General features: G+C 42.2%; 1 protein-coding gene across 4 annotated transcripts; it reads left to right on the plus strand.

Moving 5' to 3' along the window:
* Positions 1 to 962: 962 nt before the first annotated feature.
* On the plus strand, positions 963 to 11,094 carry LOC119274816 (ubiquitin-like domain-containing protein CIP73). 4 transcript variants are annotated; one of them, XM_037555539.1, is made up of 16 exons: positions 963 to 1,178; positions 1,499 to 1,624; positions 3,844 to 3,961; positions 4,730 to 4,810; positions 5,876 to 5,979; positions 6,088 to 6,123; positions 6,201 to 6,338; positions 6,427 to 6,511; positions 6,596 to 6,780; positions 7,359 to 7,523; positions 7,615 to 7,686; positions 7,772 to 7,886; positions 8,756 to 9,148; positions 10,025 to 10,368; positions 10,457 to 10,609; positions 10,732 to 11,094. In XM_037555539.1, exons 2-16 carry the CDS (start codon positions 1,505 to 1,507, stop codon positions 10,738 to 10,740), a joined length of 2,118 nt encoding a protein of 705 aa, XP_037411436.1. In that variant the 5' UTR covers positions 963 to 1,178; positions 1,499 to 1,504; the 3' UTR covers positions 10,741 to 11,094. The 4 variants fall into 4 exon arrangements, with proteins under 4 accessions (XP_037411436.1, XP_037411434.1, XP_037411435.1 ...); XM_037555537.1 differs by having other exon boundaries at positions 1,047 to 1,174; XM_037555538.1 differs by having other exon boundaries at positions 1,052 to 1,178; positions 10,457 to 10,569.
* Positions 11,095 to 12,234: the final 1,140 nt, after the last annotated feature.

Genomic DNA, 12,234 nt, shown 5'->3' on the forward strand with positions numbered 1-12,234 from the left:
CCCACAAAGCTGACCCACACACTGACCATCCTTCTCTTCTACTACATTCTCCCTCGACCATGGAGACACTCTCCATTGCTCTATCCCCTCTCGACTCTCCGCCATGGGACACACTTTCTCTTCTTCTGACTTTCGCCGTGACCATCCAGTCCCGTCACGTCGCCGTCTCATCCCTACCTCGGCCACGCAATGCCTCTCCCCAAGTGCTTGATCCCATCGGCGAGGGCAAAGTTGTCCGCGTGACCATGCCCGGTACGGTAAGCCAGAGGGAGGAGGCTGCAACCTGTGAGCGTTTTTTCTACACCACCGTGCTGCAATGGCGACGGTGAAACGACAACGACAACAACATGCTTCTGGAGTGGTCATGGGCGCCGTGGTGTTGTAGAGTGGCCATCGCAGCATCACCTACGCTACAGATAGGGGGCAACGTTGCAACACGATCGATTGCAGAGTGGGCACCAAAACATCATCTCTATTGCAGATAGGGTCAGCGTTCGCAACGCCATCGGTGTTACAGAGTGGTCATCATAACATCACCTCTGTTGCAACGGTAGAAAACGGTTAGACAAGAGCGCAACACGACTCATTTTGCAAAGACCCGAGCGCAATATGATCCATTTTGCAAAGCCGGGGCTCCCGCGCCATCCAACGGCTGTCAAGGCATCCGATCTGATCTGATCCAATTATCACCTCGCTGATGCGTAGCGTCGGTCGGGAGTCGGGAACAAGCGGGCGCCGCGGTAGTGAAACAAAGTAGATACCAGCCCTATGTTAAAAAAAAGTAGATACCAGCCCAATCGGACGTACCATAGTTCTTTGTGTGGTGATCTAACGGCCAGGAATGGCTGTCGCGAGGAGGCCCTCGGCGTGCGGGTCTTCGGCCCTTCTAGGGGGGATAATTGCAGCCCTATTCGCTGGAGCGAGCGAACCAAGAGGGCGCCTCCCTCCCGATCGAACGACCAGAGAGACAGAGAAAGAGGCCTTTTACCCGAGCGCGACCGCTAGGGTTCCTAGTCGCCGCCGGCCCGCCGCCGCTACTGCCGGCCTTCCGCCGCGGCGTGCCCAGCCGGCCGAAGCCTCCGCTGCCCCGCGGCCGGAACAGGAGCCCAGCAGCGCCTCCCTCTCCCGCCCAGCAACGCCGCCGCCCGGAGCTACGCCGGCGACCAGCCCATAGGCAGGTAGCCCTCCGTCCCCCGTCCTCCCCCCTCACCCTCCTCCCTCCTCCCTCTTGCATCCTCCGTCTGTTCAATTTTTCCCCGATTTTTGTATTGGATGAGTACTTGCCGTAGATTGGATATATTGTGACAATATAATGATGACTGTTTTTTGTCGAGTACTCGCTGAATGATTTTTCCAGTGCACTTTCATTCAGGTTTACATGTGAAAAGGATCTTGCTTGATTCCGTTCCACTGGTCCATTGGATGAATAAACTCACACTTCACATGATCAAATTGTCGGTTGGCATTTCTAGTAACTCTGTTTCTGTCATCATTGCAGGAGATTATGGAGTGTAATTCTTCAGATGTGCAAATGTCACACTGTGCTGAGGGTTCCGAGACTACAATAGAGATCAAAATCAAGACTTTGGATTCCCAAACATACAATTTGCGCGTGAATAAATGTGTAAGTTGATAATGCATGCTCATATCATAAACTATGGTTATAAAGTTGTTCTCTTGGAACACACAATGTGTTGTTTGCGTTGTCTGTGTGGTTTTCTGCTGTACTCTGGAAATACTTGGCTGTTTCCATGCAATTTTTGTTCACAATCGGTCTGATTCCTGCAACTTCCTCCTGTTTTTTCTCAGTGAAATTACTGTTGCAAATTTCTTCTAATCCCTTAAGTAATTTTGAGAACACACCAGCATTTCATTAAGCATTGTGTTAGCTGGATGCCATTTGATATTATGCCTCTATGCCAAACATTAGAAGTTGCAACTAGTCCCTCTCCCTCTTATTATCTAAGATTATCTTGATTTGGTAGCGTTATGTGTTGTTCCTAGGATTCTTATGGTGTATGATTCAGAATTTTCTCAAAAAGATCTCATACTGTCCCTATGGTATATTTTCTTAGTTTATTGAGTGCTTTTTCCAGAACATATATTTTTGAGGAAGTTTTGCTCAAGGCATCTGCTCAGTAAAATGATGTCCAACGAAATTATATGTGTCATAAGATAAGTGTATGCTGGGTGAACCCTAGGAGTGATTCTGACTTGCTTAGATATTTTTTGAATTGCAGTCTGAATGTGTTCAGCCTGCCCCCTCTACAGTGAGGATCAGCACAGAGCTGCACACATTGAAAGGAGTACTAAGTAATCAGGTCGACTATGCTAGATTGTCGATGCCTTTCGTGTCCCAAGCATTTCTCACAGCAGGAATGAAGCACCACGTCCTGTGCTCCATATGGGATGATGCCTTTGCTGCATAAATGATACTCCCTCCGATCCAAAAAAAGTGTCGTGGCTTTAGTTCAAATTTGAACTAAAGCTGAACTAAAGTCATGATTGGATCGGAGGGAGTATTTTTTATAGCAGTTGTCCACTAGTCCATTACTATTCATGTGAATAGTGCCATATGTTTGTAGTCAATTAATAGTGGAGATGATGATAGTAGGCTATTTGGTCAGTATGGATATCTGTTTAATTTTGAAAGAGATTGGTTTAATTCGGAAGATAAAGATATGATTTGTTAGGAAAGTTGGGATTCTATTTTAGGCATCAAGTCGCGTCTTTTTAAAAGGGACAACATGTATCCTGTACTGATTATGAAAGAATGGTCATAAACTAGTAAAGATCCAATGTCTGTCCTGAACCTTTTCTTCCTCATCCCTGGTGCCGTGGCCATGTGCCGTTCGACTCTTGTCCCTTGGAGCTGTACTCACCTTCTATGAACGAACCTCTGTTCTAGGGCCATTACCAACCATGATACCGAGGAAACCCACCACTTATGTACTCAGTTTTGGTTCTACTAAGCCTAAAGTCTGTCTCCACAACTAACTTTCTACTAGCTAATTGCCCGTGTGTTGTTGCAACGGGGGCATACATTTTCTAGTGTTTCAACATCAATCGTGTCTGACATAAATCTTACACCCATCATATTCTAGATTTTGGTAAGAATTGATTTGATTGGAGTTTGGGGTAGGGGAAGGCAAAGAAAGTTCTAATTTATTGAGGTTTTGGTAAGATTTGATTTGGGTATGGGTAGGGGAAGGCAAAGAAAGTTTTGATTTAGTTGAGGTTTTGGTAAAGATTTGATTTGATTGAGTTAATGCAGGACGCGGGAGAGGGGGATCGAGGAGAGGGGGGATTGAGTTAATGTGCATGCGGTTTTTAGGAAGAAAATCGTAAATACCAGGTGGGAGGGGATTACATTGGAGAGAATGGAAGAAAGGGTCGAAACCTTGGAAGCGATGCGAACTTGCCAACTCCCCTTTAATAGTACTACCCCCCTCCGGGTTTTTTGGCCCCCAGGGCCAAAGCGCAGGGACCAAGGCGTACACGTTTCTAGGCTCAATTAACATCATGCACATCAATTTAGGCCCCTTGGTGCAGTCCTATTTTAAAAGTCATCAGTGTCGCCATCACTTGTTCGGACACTTGTCACAACATTATCGTACATGTCCTTGATGAGGGTAATATACTTTCTTGGGACTTTGTGTTTCTTCAAGGCCCACCACATGACATTCCGTGGTATCTTAGCATAGGCCTTGCCTCCTTTCATCCTTCTTAAAGCCTTGAAAATAGACGATGCGCTGAAATATTTTTCAAATAGTGGGTTCTATTCCTATTTTCTCAAAACATGTCAAATCGTGTAATCTTTGTTAATCTTTTGTCCCATTACAGGTGCCAATTCCTCTGCTAAAGGACAAAATAGCTACCGTAACTGGAGTATTGTCTGAACAACAACGTCTGATTTGTCGTGGGAGAGTCTTGAAGGATGATGAACTTCTCTCTGCTTATCGTATCCTCATGTACTTTTGACTTGCATTCTTATATTTCTTGTCTTAAATATTGTTTACTTGATCAATGGACGTCATTTCTGGCGGAGGTTATCATTAGATGCAATCCAGTGCACATTATTTTTTCTTGAGAAAATGCAAAGCTTTGTTTCTCGATGCAATTATTGAAATGAGATAGTTACATTAGAAGTCTAGGATCCAGGTTATGAATGCCAGACAACTCAGCCCTCATGTTACATTCTCCATACTTGCAAAAGCTGTTGGACACATGCAACGCCTGCCAATGCCCATTCCCTTGCCTCTGCCTGGATCTTTTATCCAATGCATAATATGTCTGTCTGTTTGCCATTAAATATTCACCCATTGCGAACGAACAATATCATAAGAAAATCAGGTTAATGTTGAGTATTATAATGGAATATTTACTCCATTACAGTTTTTTATCATTAGTACAAGATTTTTAGAGGATGTTAGTCACATTGTTGGGGATTTATGACGCTCCATTTGGAATTGTTTTGGTATACACTTTTAACATGGTTGCGGTTTCTGTTGCAGCAGCAAATTTCTTTCCTTTTATGTTTCAGTCTGTACCATTATGCAAAGCCATGAATATGAATACTTTGCTCATGTCTTCACTCCTGTCATGAGAAGTTCCTAAAACCCAACTAAAGTCTCCATTGTAGCATGCCAACAAAATGGTATATGTGTCGTGTGTCAAGTTGTATTTAGATTCAACCCTGTAAATGTTACTCCTTAACAGTAGTTTTTAGATGTTGAAGATGGCCATACATTGCATCTTGTTGTTAGACAACCAGGCCAGCCAGCTGCATCAGGAAATGCAGGAAATGAAGGTATGTGGAGTTTTTCAATTGTACAGTATGAATGTTTTGCTGATTGAAACATTTTTTTTAACATGCATGGCTATCTTTGTATCTGTGCTATTTTTCTTTTTTAGTTTGGAGTGCTTGAATACTTTGTAAGCTTCTTCAGTTGGAAATAGTTTTCTAATCATAACTGGAGTTTGTGCTATATGTTGCATCTCTTGCATTATGTTATTCTTGTTTTTGTTGTGTCTGGACAGAGCTAGTGACCATTCTATAACGGTGCAGTGAAGCAGGTGTTGTGACCTATGTGTCATTGTGATTGTTGGCACATACAGTTCTGGTTGTTTAGTTGCAAAATAGTAATGTTCAAAAAATCGTCAAGCTTAAGTGAACCAAAAAGGCCAAAGCTTAGAGCAATGGGCGCTTAAGCGTTTTTTAAAGTTTGGCTGTTTTTGAATAATATGCACAGGAAAGTAGGAAACAAAATACATAGGTAACTCAAATAGCATCTAAAATGCAGTTCACACCATAGCAAAAGGTTCACACAGCAAGCAAAATAGCAGCTAAAAGCCTAAACTGCAGTTCAGTTCAAACAGACATATCCTAATAATAGGATATGGCATGTTGCGGTCAATTGCGCAAGCAGCCAATCAGAAGCATGCTTCCAATTCCATTCCATGACAATCATGGATCAGTCCTCATCCACATAGGTACGTCCAGTCACCACTTCATCTTCATCATCCTCGTAATCTGTGTCCTCCGAAGACGTCTCCTCTGGTTCTTCTGTGTCAGACTCAAACTCTTCATCTTGAAGATCTGTTTCATCTGACCATTCTGCAAGTACTCTGAGCTGTGAGCTTGTTGCCCTCATCGTATGGTCGTTTTGGATGATAATCTGTAAACATCCGCAGTTACTATTTTTAGATTGTTACAGCCTGTGGCATAGGTAGACTAACCAGGCACAGTACAGTAGGGAATATGATTTCATTTTGTATCTTAGGACTCACACTTCCATGTTCTCAGTCTGAATACAAACTTCTTTTTTATTGGAAATAACTTCTGTTCCTTTATGAACTGTCAAAAATATTTCAGCTAGTGTATCAAATTCAACTCGTCGTCATGGTCGCACAGTTCGCAGTATTGTGCTTGAGGCTGTAGATTTGGACCAGGGGAGTGAATTCTCTAGCATAGCCCAGGTAATTCAACATGCTCCTTATATTCTACTTGTTCTAATTCAAGAATATCTATATTTAGCATATATGACTGAGGTTTTGTTCAAATTGCATCTATTCTTCTTGTGGCAGATTCTCCAGAGCATGTTGACCAGCCCACAAGTTCAGGTAATCCAGCATACTCAAAATACTTCTTTACATCAGATCTTCAGGAACTTATTTGGGATTAACTATTTTAATGCCAGGGTGGATCAGCACCTTCTGATACCAGACCTTCAGAACCTATGCAATCTTCATTCCCAAATGATGTCAGGGTCGAACTTGATCAACAGCAGGCTTCTCTGCATTTCCCTGAAGCGGCAGTTGGATCATCAATGCCAAATGTAAATCTTTGCTTTGTCTTTCATCCTCATTGCACGCCTGGTGAGGATGTAATGTCACATTGTCACTAACATACTCTATCTTTTGCAGGTCATCCCTGATTCCGTGAGTACAATTTCTCAGTACATTAACTTTATGAGGGACTCGTTTAGGAGGGAAGGCTTCAATGGAAATGGTTTGACTGTGCTTTCAATCTGCGATAGCATCCATTTTGTAGTTTGTTCTGTGAATATTTACCCCCAGTTCTCTTCTTTTGCAGCACAAACGGTGGGTAACATTGACCCTGGAACTGCAGGAAGTGCTCATGCTGGTGGTACACAAAGCCAGGAAAACCAGCCTGGTTCAACTTCTGCACATCATGTACTTCCTACTGCAGCATTGCTAGCTGAAACCATGCACTCTACTAGACAACTTCTTGTTGACCTGGCTGGAGAATTGCTATCTGTAAGTTGCATTTTTCAAAGCCTTCTGGGTTTCAAGTAGCTGATGCAAAATGCTAGTAGTCCTTATCATTTTAGCAAGCTGTTTTTGTTTATTCTTGTTCAGCTGGGAATGCCGTTTATTTAGTTCTTTGCCTATTCCCTTTGATAGCGGACCTCAGATATTTTCATAATTATATATTTTAATTCCAGCTATTCAAATGATGCCATGTTGGTACACCTGGTTTTATTTTAATTGGATAATGAGCTGTACAAAAGATTTTATGTTTATACTGAGTAACCTATTTAGCTACAAAACTGAATTTGACGTTTGAATGTGTTAACTTCTTCAACACGGCGTCAAAATGAATTAATGTATTGTGTGTTATGATGTGGCACTTCAATATGAATAAAGGGCTGAATTAATGTATTGTGTGTTATGATGTGTCTAAGGATTCCGGTATGAAATTTTTGTATTTGGCTGATACAGGTTTACTTTTTGATTCAGTTTGCTGTTTATATATTAAGTTACTATGATTATCAATTTTTACATCACTTACCTGTGTTTGAAGTCTGGAATTTGAAATCATGTTATCATTCTAGCAACTCTCGACGCAATTGGGAGATCTTGGGAATGTAAGTGACTCCACAACACGGAGGAACCTTCAACAGAGTGCAATGAGACAAGGTGTTCTCCTCCAGAGTCTTGGTTCATTACTTCTAGAACTTGGTCGCACCACAATGACGCTTCGTATCAATCCCGCACCTGTAGGTTTCTGTGACAACTATGTTTACCTCATTTCAGATTGGAAACGATTTTGTATTTGTACTTCTGCACTGACCCATTTACTATTTTCAGTCAGAAGCGGTTGTAAATTCTGGACCGGCTGTTTTTATATCCCCATCTGGGCCAAACCCTCTAATGGTTCCTGTGAGTTTTAAAATCTTAATTTAGAATTAATAAATAGAGAAGGCATGTATCCTGTTTATCCATTTGCTAACTAATTTCTGTCCAGCCTGTTCCGTTTTTTCCAGGACCAAGATCTGTCCAAATGGGTCAGATGTTTTCTAGTCTTGGTTCGCAAGGCTCTGTTCTGCACCCAAGAGATGCTGATATCCACATCCGTACAAGTGAGTAATGCTTTCCTCTGTTGATTCAGTTTTCCTTTTGGAGCATTATCGGTGTGTGAATTTCATTTTTTGCTTTGTTATGTACAGAAGGTCTGTTCAGCTATCATCATACCTTAAGTTAGTTAACGGTGGAACTGTGGAAACACGAGTTCTGAGAGTCAAGCAGTGTTGATATTGTGTAGACGGGAGTCCTAACTTAGCAGACTGAGTAATCGTTACATGTAGGGTGAATGTGTTAGTTAAAAGTTCCATTTATCACAACCTCTAGCTGATAATGGTTTGAAATTACCAAATTGTTGTAAGAGCCAGTTTAGAAGTGCAGATCGGGGGTGGTTTAGATCTTTGATGTCTTATCTGGTATATTATATCAATCAGAACATGCAGGGTGGGCGTGTTGATTCAGAGTTAGATTTAAGAATTCATGACGCTTGCTTTTAGCAATTTATGGGGTATGCTAAACTTGATGCAGTTAGTAAGCACGGATTGGGATTGGTTTTATCAATTTATGGTTTTATACTAAACTTTGTGCCAGTTGCAAGCATATATTGGGATTGGGAATTATTTAGAGCTGAGGTAGTATTGTCATATTAAATAGATCAGAACAAGCAGAATAGGGTGTGTCAATTTAAAGTTAAATAATTGAATCAGGAGAGAGTTTTTTCTGTCCCTGTGGCTTGTGATTTCCCTCCCCTATTTCTGATATAAATACTTATCTCTTTTGCATATCTTGTATGGGTCTCTCTTCCGGTACTTGAAAGAATAAATAAATAATTGATGCATCTGGGATAACCGCCTGGCGTGTTCATTTTTCCTTCTGATGTTATTTTGGTTGATGATAATGGTTAAATGCCAGTCTTTTTGGATGTTAGGTGGGTCTGTGCCTGTAGCCAGTACTAACCCAAGTGAATCGGTTGGGGCACAGCAAGCACAAGAACATACAGATAGAACTGGCAATGCTTCACATTCAAACGCTAGAGAAGCATTTGCACGAGTTGCAGGTGGTGCTCCTTTTGCTGTTGGGTCTGGAGTTAGACTATTGCCACTTAGGACAGTTGGTGCTGTGCCTGCTGGCATCAGTCGCTCTCCATTGGGTTCTTCTAGTGGAGGAGTTGGTGTTATCATTCCAATGATAACCAGAGTTCATCAGAGAGTAAATTCTAATGGTAGCGGTGCACGAAATGGTCAAACTCCAAATGAACCTCATAGTGACACCCATGCTAATCTGCAACCGAATCCTCAGCCACCTCAAGCACATGAAGCAGGTGAATGAGTTTCCTTACTTCATCTGTGTTGTTTTCGTCCTTTTCAATTGTTGTGCTATTTGTTCTTTAAATCTGGAGTTTCTGTTAGGGGTTTAATCTGGTTGGGTGGCGCCATATTCTAGGGGCCCAATTTATGCTATTGAAAATTTGTTCCTCTAGCAGACTCACGGCTAATGCAATCCTGAACCTGGGTCCTGTCAATGCCCACTGATCCTCATACCTTGTTGGATTTGGACAGTTGTTTTTTGAGAAGATATTTGGAGTTTTGGACTGGCTGCAGCTCAGATTCGGACCATAGTTCTCATCGATTCGAATGATATTGTGAAGGCAGGGGATGTTAAAGGGATATGGGTGCCATGTCGATGGTAACAACTGCCATCAAATGAAGTCTGTCCCATAGGTTTACATTGTGGGTGTGCTTGTTAGCCTGTTCACTGACAGGCAACAAGTTGCTTTTTTTTCTTGAGTATTATCATGGCGTGGTCGCTTTGCTTTCTGAATGTGAACTTTTCCGAATATTGCAGGTGGGAATGTTTACACAAAAACGCTTACAATCATTTCTAGTTTCTACCCTGAACCAATATCTGTAACATAAAATAAAATGCTAGGTGATTTCCCCCCTAAAGAGATCAAACCGATGGTAACTTTTTTTTCTGACAAAAAACTGACATTACCATATGTATGACCATATATGATTTTAACAAATGCTGTTAGGATATGAGGGCAATATCTGACTAAATCTGATTAGTTTCTACCTGAGTTGGCACTACTTTTGCATGCCATTCCTTGATGATTCTTCATTCGGTATTCTGGTCCACATGTTGACATTTTGGTGTTCCGAAAGACAAGGCTTTAATCATGAATGGATTTTTTTAGGTAATCTGGGACATCCTGTCGAGGTCAATGTGGGGAACAGTTCTCAGGCTTCCCATGGTCAGCAGAATGGCCAGGGTCCTTTTTCTCAGTTGATGGACAGTCTCCAGTGGATTGGATCACTGTTTTCTGGAGAAAATCCCCCAGCAAACGGTACAAGTCAGCATGCACCAGCGGCTTCTGCTGAGCCGGTAGATGCTAGAAACCATGCAGTACCTGAAGCGTCAGTGGCCAGCGACGAGGGGATACGCTTTGCTAACTTGGTCAGGCAAATTATGCCACATATCTCCCAGGTTGAAAACCAGTCTCAAAGCACCCCAGCAGACACCAGCAGTACTCCTTCACAGGCAAATGCAATCCCTATTTCTGTTAGTAACTTCAGAAATAATATCGAGTTATTTGTATTTGTATTGTAACATCGAGTACTGAATGCAGGCTGCCGTGCCTGAGAGCACAAACGGTTCAAGGGATGGGCCAAGTGATTCCAGGAATTCACGTCAACATAGCCGTGACCCAGTTGAAGGCCCTAATTCTAAAAGGCAAAGGAGGTATTGCACGTCTCGCACATGTGTTATCTATTTTCTTATGGTAATAATTATAGATGTTTCATTGCATTGATTTGTTTGATCTATTCCTGTCATGATTTCCCTCGTAAGTGTTCTTGAAATATCTGTTGGCTAATCATTTGACCTGTGTTGAACTTTTTGCAGAATGAGTGAGTGATTCAGGTGGGCTTGTTATTGTTGGGTGGGCGCTGCTTTTGCAGTCTGAGCTGAGAAAATTTTCCAGTTGCTGCTACACCAGAGAATTCATGATGATGATACCGTGAGTGATAATCTTATTGAGACAAGTGGAATTGTTTCGAGTGTATAGTCGAGCCTTGGGATGTTAGGCGGTTCATAACCTGTGCTATTCCTTCTTTGCACAGCAGTTCCTGTAATCCTTTTTACTTTTTTGATGAGAGCATAAGATGTTTTGCAAACTGGTATCCATCTCCAATATGTGGAAGTCAATTATATTTTGGGGTGGAAATATCCGCGCGATCAATAAAGCCTGGCTTGGTCCTTGCTGCAGTAGAGCCCATTTTTATGTCACTTGCTGTAGATCATCATCGTTCTGGTCAGTTGGTCAGTTCAGGGGAAAGGAATATGCATGTACTCCCTCCGTAAAGAAATATAAGAGCTTTTAGATCACTAGAGTTGTAATCTAAACACTCATATATTTCTTTACAGAGAGAGTAGCATGTTGCTTGAAAGGCTCTTCGTGTGCACGTATGGTTAGAGCATCTACAACCTGAGTTGGCAAATCCAGGCTCTATATGTCCGCGGATGCCCTCTAATTATCACAGGAAAAAGTACAGTCCTAACATAGTTCAATCATAAAATTTGTTCATAGTGAATAATTGATACATAAAAATCATAGGTGATTTTCAGCATGGGTACACATATGATCCACAAGATCATTGAGAAATGGCATATGCACATGTTAATCTTGAAGTTGTTAATGCACCTTAAGAAAGTTGGTAATATGCTTTGTCTCTTGTTCCGAGAGGCGGACCTAAACACCGGGCTTCTCAAAATCATGTCCTTCACCCTTGTCCTCAACAATCATGTTGTGCAAAGATTACAGAACATGTCATGAGCTGCCAATGTGTCTTCGCTTCCCACATCATTGCAGCTCCATGAACAATAGTCCACGAAACGGCCAGAATCGGCCAAAACTGTGAGTGTTGATGACCGACACGTAAGCGCACCTTGGGGTTCGTTAATCGTGGAAATCACTTCGGGACCCCAAAACAGTGACTAATAGTCCATGAAACGGGACAGAATCGACAAAAACTGCTAGTGTTGATGACCGACACGTAGACGCACCCAACGTTCGTTAATCGTGGAAATCATTCTCGGACCCCAAAACAGCGAGTAATAGTCTACTAAACGGGCCAGAATCGGCCAAAACTGCGAGTGTTGATGATCGACACGTAAACGCACCTCAGGGTTCGATAATCGTGGAAGTCACTCCGGGACCCCAAAACAGTGAGTAATAGTCCACGAAACGGCCAGAATCGGCCAAAGCTGTAAGTGTTAATGACCGACACGTAAGCGCACCTTGGGGTTCAACAAGCATGGAAATCACTTCGGCACCCCAAAATGGTGAGTAATAATCCATGAAACGGGTCAGAATCGACAAAACCACGAGTGTTGATGACCGACACG

The sequence above is a fragment of the Triticum dicoccoides genome, chromosome 3B (assembly GCF_002162155.2).
Source record: "Triticum dicoccoides isolate Atlit2015 ecotype Zavitan chromosome 3B, WEW_v2.0, whole genome shotgun sequence".
NCBI classification, from domain to species: Eukaryota; Viridiplantae; Streptophyta; class Magnoliopsida; order Poales; family Poaceae; genus Triticum; species Triticum dicoccoides.

Bases quoted from the DNA above. Each gene is read 5' to 3' on its own strand.
- LOC119274816 (XM_037555539.1), top strand. From the start codon at position 1,505: ATGGAGTGTAATTCTTCAGATGTGCAAATGTCACACTGTGCTGAGGGT. The intron at 3,962-4,729 runs GTATCCTCATGT...AGTAGTTTTTAG, and splicing joins TGAACTTCTCTCTGCTTATC to ATGTTGAAGATGGCCATACA. The intron at 4,811-5,875 runs GTATGTGGAGTT...AAAATATTTCAG, and splicing joins AGGAAATGCAGGAAATGAAG to CTAGTGTATCAAATTCAACT.